The 11730-nt window shown below is 38.8% G+C and overlaps 1 protein-coding gene across 1 annotated transcript in view; it reads right to left on the reverse strand.

The window, feature by feature from the left end:
* Positions 1-5570, reverse strand: part of ABI3BP (ABI family member 3 binding protein) — a 256353-nt gene extending 250783 nt beyond the window's left edge. The window contains exon 1 of the mRNA XM_080808158.1: positions 5388-5570. Coding sequence (XP_080664284.1) covers positions 5388-5466 — 79 coding nt within the window. The 5' untranslated portion in view covers positions 5467-5570. The remainder of the gene's footprint in view (positions 1-5387) is intronic.
* Between the last annotated feature and the right edge of the window lie 6160 nt (positions 5571-11730).

Here is an 11730-nt window from a genome sequence, read left to right on the forward strand (position 1 = left end):
TCAATTTTTACATTCTTAATATAAGTTACTTCAATAGCAAGGTCTGGACTTTATTCAGTTTTACTTAGTAGATGCTTAATAAACACCATTTGAATAGACAAATCAATAAAACTTCCATGAAACTTTAGAGCTATAAAAGATGCTAAAATAATTCTCCCATGATTTTCAAACTTTTTCTGTTTCCTTTTAGCAGGGGAGCCATTTTTTCCAATGCACTCTTCTCTAGTGACACAAGCGCATAAATACATACCACTTATTAAAAGCAGAGTTTTACCCATTAGGCTTCTTTTGCACTCCACACTACTCCTCCCCCACCCCGGCCCCAACATCCCTGCCCTAAGATTAAAGAGATCTTCTCCAGCCCCTCTCAAGTATCAATCACCTTTTGGGGAAATGGACTGGGCCACTTGAGCGACACATGAAATTTTGTCAAAGTGAGATTGGGAGGAATCCATGGAGAGTGAGAACCAGACCCCAGGTATGTGTCTGGGAAGGTTTATAGGGCAAGGCATAGGAGTCCTCCTCTCCAAAGACAAGCTTCTATTCCCTCTTTGTAATTAATCCTGGGGAGTCAGGGCAGAAAGAGACAAGGAAGACACAGTTGCATCCTGTGTGGACTTCTCAGTCCTGGCTTCTTCTCTGAGTACCTTAACACCCAGCTGAGCACAGGCACCTGGGGGGTGACCTGGCTTCTGGCAATGCAGCTGCCTTTGTTGGGAAGGCCTCTCACCTCTCAGCCATCCTCTTCCTTGCCCCAACTTATATTTGTCTTCCAGGCCTCTACTGAGTACTTTATCCTCTCCTAACTCTTGATCCCTCCAGGCTGGATTGGGTTCTTCTGGCTGTTCTCAAAGCTCTTTGTGCTTCACCCAAATTGGAGGATAATCTCACTCTATTGTAATTATTTCTTTACATCCCTGTCTCCTCCATTATCTGGTCAGCTTCTTGAAGACAGGCTCCAAGCTGTGTCTTCCTAGCCTCAGTGCTCTGCATATACATGGGATATAATAATATAATTCATAATAATTCATAATGTAATTCATAACAATTCATAATTGTTATGAATAAATTAGCATATCTTCCCATAAAGCAGGAAACTGATATTACACAGAAATTAAGGGTATAGCCTCTGGCCACTTGCTGACTGTGTGACTGCAAATCACTTAAACACTCTGAACACAATTTTATGCTCTGTAAAATAAGAATGGTAGAATACCTGCTTATAGGGACCTTGGAGAGTTTAGATTTTCCACATTAAAGATATTTAGCCCTAAATTACCACAGGCAATCTGATCCCAAAAAATGTTGGTAAGAGTTATTAATAACTATGGAGTTATTGTTATTATTACCATCTGCCCTGGTTTTGGTCCTGGGAATCCGTGATTTCTACCCTGTCAGGTAAGAACCTGAGGCAAAGAGCCAGCTGCCTCTTCGCTCTGCCACATGCCAAGAGTCACACCCAAGAGCCTTAGGCCTTCAGGCTATCTGATTACACTTGTATCTTGGATGTTCCTCTGTGATTTTCCTCACACGTGCCTCAGGACTGAGAGCGTTAGCTAGAAATAGTAGCCTTCGCCTTCCGGCTGATTAATATCGTCCACACACAGGAGTTTCTGCAAAGAGGTATGTCAAGCCCCTCATGTCCCACCATGAGCTTTTGTTGGCTCCCTTCACTACATATTGTTCTCTGTGGTTTTTATCTTAGCCTGGTATGCAATGGGGGAAGAAAAGTTCTGTGATGCCAAGAATAATGATTCCAAGAGGTAGCTGGAGCACAGGGGCTTTCAAAAGTGTAAAACAATGTGGTGATTCTTCTCAGAGCCTGTACGTTATGGCTTAATTCTCTTCCTGAAAAACAAGTACAAGGGGATCTCTCCAGGAAGCACTGTGAGGCCTTACCAATCCCCAGGGAAAGCTAATCCTGAGGCAAAGGTGCAGCTTTCCATAGAAAAGAACAATGTTTGGTCTTGGCAATCAAACATTGGTTGATGATGGTGAGGCGAGAGTCCAGGAGAGGTCTTCTCTCATTGTCTGTAGAGCAACCCTTAACTCCCTTGCCCCACCTTTTTGCCAAGAACACGATGCCTAAATGTATTGCCCTTCAAGAGATTTGTCAGTTTGGACACAAGATCACAAATTATAGTGCACATATTTTAAAATATTGATCCATTCTTCTCTGACCCAATTAACATTATATCTCATCTCATTTAATTCTAAAACACTATGAGATAGTTATCATTATTCCCCTTTTACAGATGAGAAAAATGAGGCTTAGCAAAGGTAAATGATTTGCCAAAACACATACTCATTAAGTGGTAGCGAGGAAAAGAGATCCATTAGTAATAGTCTCTAACTTTAAGCTTTTGAAAAGTAAGAAAGATACTTCCAATATCTTATTTTCTATAACAAAGTATGTGGCTAGGTATGCAAATAATCAAAGACAAGGGACGAATGAAATCTTATTTAACAAATAATTTTTCTTACAAAATATATATATATGGCTATTTTCCTTAAAAAATTTTTTAAGAAAAAAATATTTTTCTGAGGCTATTTATAAGAAAAAAATATGTATATCTCAAATATATATGACAACTACGCAGATATATAGTTACAATAATTTGTGTATGTGTGTGTATAGGACATGTTCTTGGGGAAATGTGAAATTAAGGTAATGGTTATGATATTTGCAGGAAAAATTGTATTCACGAGAAGGGTAGCATTCACACATATACTGCACAATGTAACTAGTAGTTTGTAGAGAAGTCTGTTCACCAGGTAGGAAAAAAGGCAAGACTTGGAATTCTGACTTGGATCCTGTCCTGGTTCTGCCATCAATGGGGGGAAAGTTACTAAGCTTCCTGCCTTTAGGTGTCTTCATTTACAAAATAAACAGTTAAGCTAGGGCATTGGCTCCCAAATAGTGGCCATAGTGATTTCATAGTGATGAAATTTTCATTAGTTGATGGTGAAAAGAGAAAAATAAAAACAATAGACTTATTTGTATAAATTCATTTATTTTATAAATATGTTAAAATGCCTTGCTTTGATGAACAATGAGGATTTTGTTTCCTCTTTGAATATCCTCAAACAATTCAACTATGTCCTCTGTAATGGAACCCTGATAGTGAAAGTATATCTGTCTTTTTACCAGTTCATAAATCAAAAGGTCTGGCAACCACTCAATTAACCCTTAATGTCCTGACCAGCTTCAAAATTCTAGCCTCTTCTTAAATCACAGATGATATAAAACTAACTCTAAAGTGGAAAGGAGAAAGAAGAGAAATGCTTTTTATTCCCCTCCCACCCCCTATTCTTGTTTAGCTCATCATTTCCCCAAATGTGTTCTGTGAAAGATGAACAAAATATTATAGCTATTATATATTATAATTATATTATTATAATTATTATATTATAGCTATTTCACTAGGAAATGGATTGAGTTTGAGAAACAATGGATTAAAAATGTTGGGCAGGTTTTTTTACTGAGTGATTCTCAGACCTTGTGAAATTCTCACATCTGTTGGGACTCCCCAAAAGACAACAAAGCACAAATACTCCTTAAGTTATTGGTGGAGAGCAGATGCCTGCCCAACCTCTTGTGAGGACAGTACACCTATTCTTGGAATATAGTTTGAGAAAGGTGACTTCAGCTAAAAGAAAGTTCCTTAGTAGTTTCCATAATAGAGAAAAAACAGAGCACCAGAGACAAGAAAATTGCCAATTATTTTATAATATAATAATTTTAATTTGACAGGGCTTTTTAACAATTACCAAAGCCATGGATATTTCTTAAAATTACAAAGGAAACCTGGATGAGAATTCTTCAAATTAAAGTGCAACGAACCAGACAAAGTTTTGTGGCCATTCTGGGCAACTTTTGTATTTTTTTTTTAACCACAATAAATAAAGGAAAACTGTGTCAAGAGATTTGTATCCACTGATTGCAACATGATAATTAAAACATTTGGAATTTGCAGAAGTCTGCAGAAACAAAAGTATGGCTCTCATCCCTACACAGTGAACATTAGGTAAAATAAAACCATCTGTAGGTATTGAGCCTGAGAACACCCAACTTCTCTCCAATGATGTGTCCTTGTTAAGTATTTCAGGAGGAGGAAAAATTAATTCTAAATGCTTGTGCCTCCTAATTGATTTACTTAAACACTTAATAGAAGAAAAATATCTAATAGTATATGTTTTTACTATTTATTTATTTATTTCTACATAATTATCTGATCAGCATTAAGAAGGTTTACTCAGCCCTTTTTATTGCTTTTTACATCACCAAGAGAAATAGCAACTAGCTAAGGCCTCCAGCCCTCACATTCTGGATTCAAGTTTCACTTGCCACACTGAGGAGAGAAGAGTTTTCACTTGAGACAGGATGATTTTGGAACAAACTATCCAAAGGGAAGACCTAAGAAGGATCTTTTGGATAATCTGACACTAACAACCTTCCTTTCTGATTCTGTGCACACCAGGTTTTTGACAAGCCTGTGGCTCTGCATTACCTCTGATATTTTCCATCATAACTGTGTATTAAGTTCAGCCTGTTTTTCATAACCCTGCTGACTACAACAGTCTGCAGCCATAAAAAGCCTTCCCTGACCTGCAGTTGGCTTAGAAAATGCCTCTGCAGATGAACAAAAGAGTACATGCAATGTTTATGTTCAGAGACAGGAGAGAGGCAAGCTCTTGTGGCAGTGCTGACAGGCGCTAAAGACTTTTAGGGTCTAAATTTAGAAAGGTTAATTTTCTTTTGATGGCATTTGTAAACAACATACCAACACTAAAATGAGAGCAATTTAGCCAGGAAAAGGGGGAGTGTCCCATCCAGCAGATCAAACCCTCTTCCAAACTCCCCTGGAGAGAAGTGTCTACACATTAGCACATGATCATACTTTGGTGTGCCCTGCTCGAGTCCCTCAACCCCCAAGTTAGCAAGTACGCATGAGGTTTACACCATCCAAAGTTTCAGAATCCGCTTCCTTTATACCTAAAGCCAGTACTGGTTTAATCTCTGGGAAGGGGAATAAAAACACCAAACAACACTTTTTAATAGACTACCATACCCATCTACCTAGGACTCAATATACAAATACTATAGTTTGAATCTACAGCATTCAAGCTACTGTGAACCTCTGTTAAACCTAAGAAGTTGGTCTTCATCTTTGCATTAAAGAGATTCAACTGAAAAGTAAATAACAGAGGGGGTAAATAGAAGGTAAAAGTTAAAGCAACTGCTTCACACATCTGAACTTTGACTCTCCACAGAAGAACTGTATTCCCCCCCAACCTGGTAAAGCAGATCACACTTAATTTCGACATTTAAAAACTAGTATCTCTCAAAAATTATTTTTAAAACACAAAACAGCAGAGCTACTTGCCTTTTGGCAATTTCTGTGCATTTCCCAGGGCTAGTGCAATACTTCCACAGAAAAGCAGACACCCCAAGCTGGACAGCATGTTGCATTTGCCACCTCACACGGGGAGTGATGCTGGTGGGCGTCCCGCAACCCTGGAGCCGCATTTAAGTGGACTGTCTCCCAGTGACAGAGGCGGGCGGCTGCACTTAGCTCTGCTGTGGGCTTACTCACAGGGGGTGGAGACAAAATGACATCACACCCTTTCCCACACACACCAAAAAAAAAAAAAAAAAAAGGCACAACAGCAAAAACATACCATCACATTTCTCTCTGCTAGGTTGTAACTGTCTGTTCTCTCTGTGATATAAACATTGAAATTTTGGTCAATCTATATATGTGAAAGAAAAAGTACTTGGGCAGTTCTTAACCATTTGATGAACTACTTTAAAAAAAAAAAAAATCTAGAAAGGCATACCCCAAACCACTGGAACAGAATAAAACCTTATTAAGAAGGAAACTGTTTTTAATTATCTAGTAAAACAATCCAATTCTTCTCTTAAATGGGAGTAAACTTGTAAAAGTACACTTTGAACCATTCCGAAGTTCCAATATCACAAGAGATTTTTAAAAGTAAGTCATTGGTTAGATAGCAAATCGTTATATATAACACACATATGTATATAAGTGTATATACACGCACAGATACCTACGTCCATCTAATCCAGAGATCTGGATGTAGAAATGGAGAAATAGCTATTGCTAATCGATCCCTAGCTCTGCGCCAGCCTCTGGAAGAGTGTTCTTAACTATATGATTGCATTGTAATCTTCACAGTGGCTATACAGGAGACACAGTGTTATTCCCATTTTACCAGTGAGAAAAACTGAGGCTCAGAGAGGTTAAGTCTCCTGACCACACCAGGGAATTCTAATGGTTAATCATTTTGGTGGGCTCTGGAGCAGAACTGACTGCAGTTTAAATGTGGATGCTCTCTGCCTTTGAGCAAATTTCTCCATCTATATCTCATCAACATTGTGTAAATTCAAGGGCTTGTTCCTTGTGAGGCACTGATCTGATCAATTTACACATATTAACCCATTTCTTCCCCCAAAAGAACCTAACAGGCAGGCATTGTCATCATCCGCATTTTCCAGACAGAGAAATGGGGCACAGAGAGGTTAAGTGAAAGGCTTGAGGTCATAGTGCACGTCAGCAACAGAGCTGGCGTTTTAATCTGGCAATTTAACTCCAGAGCCTCCACTCTTAACTGCTAAACTTTCCATTCTAAACCAGAGATGATAGTACCAATTTCATAAATTTGCTAGCAGGAAGGACTTTTGGACAGTACTTACCATAGCACTTGGCATACAAAAAGCATATTATAAAGGACAGTCACTGAAAACTACAATAATGACAGTAACAAAGCCCCCAATAAAGGAGAACTATGATTCTAACAGGACTTGTCAGTCTCTAAGTCCGTACAGTTCCTCTCTCCCTCATCAGCAATCTACACACATCACGGGAACAAATGGGTTAATAGTGTACTTGAAATGCCATCCAAACATTTATATTGACTCTGAAAATAGCTCGTTTCATGGGTTTGCTGTAGCTGAACCCAAACACTAAGTGGGAAGTGGAATAATGCTGGTCAAATAAAATTCTACTCAAAAAAGTTACCAAAAGAAAAATTGAAGAGACAGCCCCATCTTCCAAAAAAAGCGTGAGAAGGCACATTGTTAAAGTCATTTGGAGCCAGCCAGGTCTAAGCTCTCACCATAGGAATGCTCTGGCACCGGCTACGGAAGGGATTGGGTTATTTAACAGGTCTTTTTCATCTCTAATTTTTCACTTGGATAGGCAGCTCTTGCAAACCCAAGTTTGGACATTCATCCAGCTGGCACGGCGGTCTTGGCTTCTATATGCCAGTGCCATCAACATAAGCCAGTGAGGCCACTGTGCTAGCAGGAAACGACAGGTTTTCTGAGAGGGGGAAAAAAAACCCCAGCAGAAATTCTGAAAAGAAGGCTGGTTCCTCCAACAGTGAGGGGCCGGTCCCAGAGTTAGGTAATGGAATTCAAGAGTCAGCCTCTACTTGGCCCTCAGGCTAAGTCCGATCGTTAGCAACCAGTACTTGCAGTTTGGAACTGACTGGGGGGCTAATTAAATAGAGGGCAATCTCCAACTGTTTTGTCCAGAAAAATTACCTTAGCTAGTAAGACAAGGAGCATTCAATGCAGATGTTAAGGCATTAGAGGTCTCCTCAGACCAGGGAGGAGGAACATCCTCAAGAAATGGACCATGTCAAAGAAGGTTATCCACCTTTGCAGAGAACAGGAAGTTTGTGGTCGTGTCGGAGTCCCCACGTGAAGAGAAGGTACAAATGTTCCAGAAGCACACTTAAGAATGCTGACATTAAGTCCTGGTTCAAATGTCTCTGCAGGCACTTGTGTCTGTATTTATCCATAAATATAAAAATGTGATGCTCCATGGGGTGCCTCGGTGGCTCAGTCGGTTAAGCGTCTGCCTTTGGCTCAGGTCAGGATCCCAGGGTCCTGGAATCAAGCCTCACATAGGGCTCCAGCCCCGCATAGGGCTCCCTGCTGAGCAGGGAGCTTCTCCCTCTGCCCCCTGCTTGTGTCAAACTCTGGTGTGGGATGTTTGTAATGAGGAGGGCAAAGGGTATATGGTATATCTCTGCATGTGCAGGGGTAGGTATGTGAGAAATCTCTCCACATTCCACTCAGTTTTGCTGTAATCCTAAACTGCTCTACAAAAATAAAATCTATTCCCAAAATCAAATATCCCTGTTGGGAGGACATTCAGAAATAACTGCTGGAAAAACACATAAAATATATTTGTATTATCTCTGTGTTCTGTGAAGGGTTGATCCATGCTTGTTTGTTTATCATGGTAGCCGGTGCCTAGTATAATAAGGATGCAGTATGATGAGTAAGTGTCAAATGAAACAATCCATCAAGTCCTCCAAACAGTCTAAAGGGATCAAGCTAGGGAAAGCCAGAATATGCCCTGGAATGCACCGTTGTTGGGGGACAATTCTCCATGGGACCCTCATGTTTCTGTGTAAACTATAAGCAAAAGTATTGATCTCCTGTCCTCCAGACTATCTTTTCAAAGACGTTTATATAGGAAACAGCCTTGGAAGATAGAAGTTTGTTAACTGTCCCTCAGAATAAAAGGTAACGTTTCCCTCTGGGGCAAAGGGAACACATGCTCATATCCTACTATCAAAGAGTCAAGTTCCCTAAGCTCAGGGTTTCTGCCCTCTGTGTAGGAATCACCCGTACCTCTTTGCGTTGCCCTGAGGGAATCTAAGCTCCTAGAATGGGAGCAAATGCTGATATTCTGGTTAATGCTGTTGTTGTGAGTGAATAAACTGTCCTTTGTCTTTGACCCTGGAGTCTTGTGTCTCCTGCCAGCATTAAGTGAACTGTGCATTCTAGCGTGAACATAGGGTAAAATCCCAACCCTTCACATTTCTTGACAATAAGATTGGTGCACTCCAAAATATCTTTTTAGATAGACTTTGGTATAATGCCATCATCAACATTCAAGTCCACCATAAGAATCAACAATGAAACTTTCTGCTGTGCATAGTAAGAGTATTGTTAGACGTTGCTTAATAAATCATAGAGTAGCCTCTATTAAAACTCTGGGGGGGAAAAAGTCTGTTCTCTATGTTAAAAAAAAAAAGACTAATATTTTTCCTGAGCAACTGTATTTATTTTGTGACATTGTAACCAGGTTTTCTTTCTGTGTTGGCTGATAGTAAACCAGAGCCAAACGTGTCCCCCACCCATACTAAGTGTATAGGTTCTTGTGGTGTGCATGTTTTGGCATCATTCCTGGCTTTGTTTTTCATCCCACCCTTATTTATTGCTTATTTTACTTGGAGTTTTAGTTTATGTGGTTTCATAAGTTGCTTCCATTGTTGTTTTGGAACCAAGTGAGGGATACACAAACTCCACACACAGGAGTTGTGTCAAAAGTGTATGTCAAAATATGTGAAGTGAGAATCTGGGAACTTGTTCTCTACTTTCCTTTTCACACAACAGTAAACCCTGATGGAATTCTGATCCCATAATCATATGGCATCACCTCTTTATATATATTCTCTCTTTGTAAAGTAGACAAAAGACAGGATGAAATCCAGAACACTACGCTAAACACATGTCAGTTTTTTCAGTCATTTCACATTTGGACTTTGAAGCATTCAATATTAATTCCATTGTTTCAAATGAGAATTCCACTAAAACTCATAAATCTTTCTAATCTTGGATGTAAAGTCAGTGCAGTCATTTTACCAATCAGTTCACAGTTTGTAGTCTCTCCTTCTTCAGGTCCTATGGTAGCACATTTTAAAAGGCTTATTATATATCTACAATTCATAATATGCAAAGGTATGCTGGGGTTTTCTATGGAATGCTAATAAAAATAATTTTTGTTATGATGCGTATTTGAAAGAGATACCCCAATGTTCCATATTTTAAGCCCAAATGTTGTTTCTGTAATTACTGTGCTGAATGAGACCCATGATTCAATTGTAGAAGTATCCTGCTCCAATGGGGATACATTTGACCTGAGCAAGAAGTTCTCTTCCATGATGCCCTTTATAGCACAGGGAAGTACTGCTCCTTAAATGCCTAAGTTTGTAGGTCATTTTTCATTCTGTCTAAAGGCATCTAGACCACCAGATTTTTGGCTTCACAACCTTGAGATAATAAGTAATGTGTATCTATGAAAGAATATCAAGAATCCTTTCTATTAAGCTGAGCTATAAATTTTGCCTTCCTTGTTTTGTCTCAATTCTATTTTTTTAAAATTATTAAAGTATAGTGGACATATATTAGTTTCAGGTACACAACATAAGAATTTGACAGTTCTATACATTATTCAAGGCTTACCATGGTAAGTGTAGTCACCATCCATCACTGTACGATGTTATTACAATATCACTGTCTATATTCCCTCTGCCATACTCTCCATCTCCATGACTTATTTATTTTATAACTGGAAGTTTGTAACTCTTCATCTCCTTCACCTATTTCACTCATTCCTCCACCTACCTCCCCTCTAGCCACCATTAATTTCTTCTCTTCTTTAAGAGTCTGCTTTTTTTGTTTGTTTTTTAGATTCCACATATAAAAGAAATCATAAGTTATTTGTCTTTCTTTGACTTATTTCACTTGGCATGATACCCTCTAGGTCTATTCATGTCACAAATAGCAAGATCTTACTCTTTTTATGGTTGAGTAATACTCCATTGTGTATATACACATCTTTTTTTATCCATTCAACTATTGATGAACACTGGGTTGCTTCCACATCTTAGTAATTGTAAATAATGCTGCAATAAACATAGAGGTGAATAATTCTTTTCTAGTGTTTTTATTTGGGAGGGCAAACACCCAGTGGTATAATTACTGTATCATATGAAATTTCTATTTTTAATTTTTTGAGGAACCTCCATACTATTTTCCTCATTTGTTGCATCCATTTACATTCTCTCCAACAATACACAAAGATTCTCTTTTCTCTACATCTTCACTGACATGTTTTGCTTTCTTGTCTTTTTGATAATGGTCAAATTTGATAATGGCCACAACCAGTGAAGGTATTTTAAATCAGAGGGATGTGTCAGAAATGGGTCCTGAAAGTTAGAGTACAGCATCAGGGAGTCCAAGCGAGCATGGGGAATGTGAGGAGGCAACAGTAGATGGGACAGGTCCGAGGATGGTGGATATGTTTTAAAGCCTGGGGTGGAATAGTCACGATCATAATCTCTTAAGCAATAGATCCCAGATCTTTTTAGCTTATTATTTAATGGAAGGGACACTTCTCTGGACACTTCCCAGCTCTGTTTGCATTGGTTTGGGGTATGACAACCAGGCTGCAAGCAGAAGACATCCAGTGCTTTGTTATATTGTAAAACTGAGGTTGAGGATTACATCATGTAATACAGTCTCCAACGAGAGAATAAAAAGAAATAAAGAAATAAAAAGGAACTTCGTGAAGCAAATCTGAAGGCGCTTCTCCCTAGCAGTGTAGACATTTGTGGGCCCTTCTGGCTATAGCTACCCACTGAAATAAAGTACAGAACAGTAATCTGAAGGAAGGAACACATTTCAAATCCAATTAGAAAAATAAATCTTGATACAGAAAGAAAGAAGTAGTAAATGAGGCTAATGGAGAATAATAAATTGTTCTTAGAAAGCGACAGCTTCTAATGGTTGAATAATTTGAGTATTGAAAGTAACAATCACTGACAAGGACAAAAGTACACAAAATTTTAATTTGTGATGTTCTGTGTTTTGACTTTGTGACACTCTAATTTTCTAATCTCTAT

Source organism: Martes martes (genome assembly GCF_963455335.1).
Source record: "Martes martes genome assembly, chromosome: 1".
NCBI lineage: Eukaryota > Metazoa > Chordata > Mammalia > Carnivora > Mustelidae > Martes > Martes martes.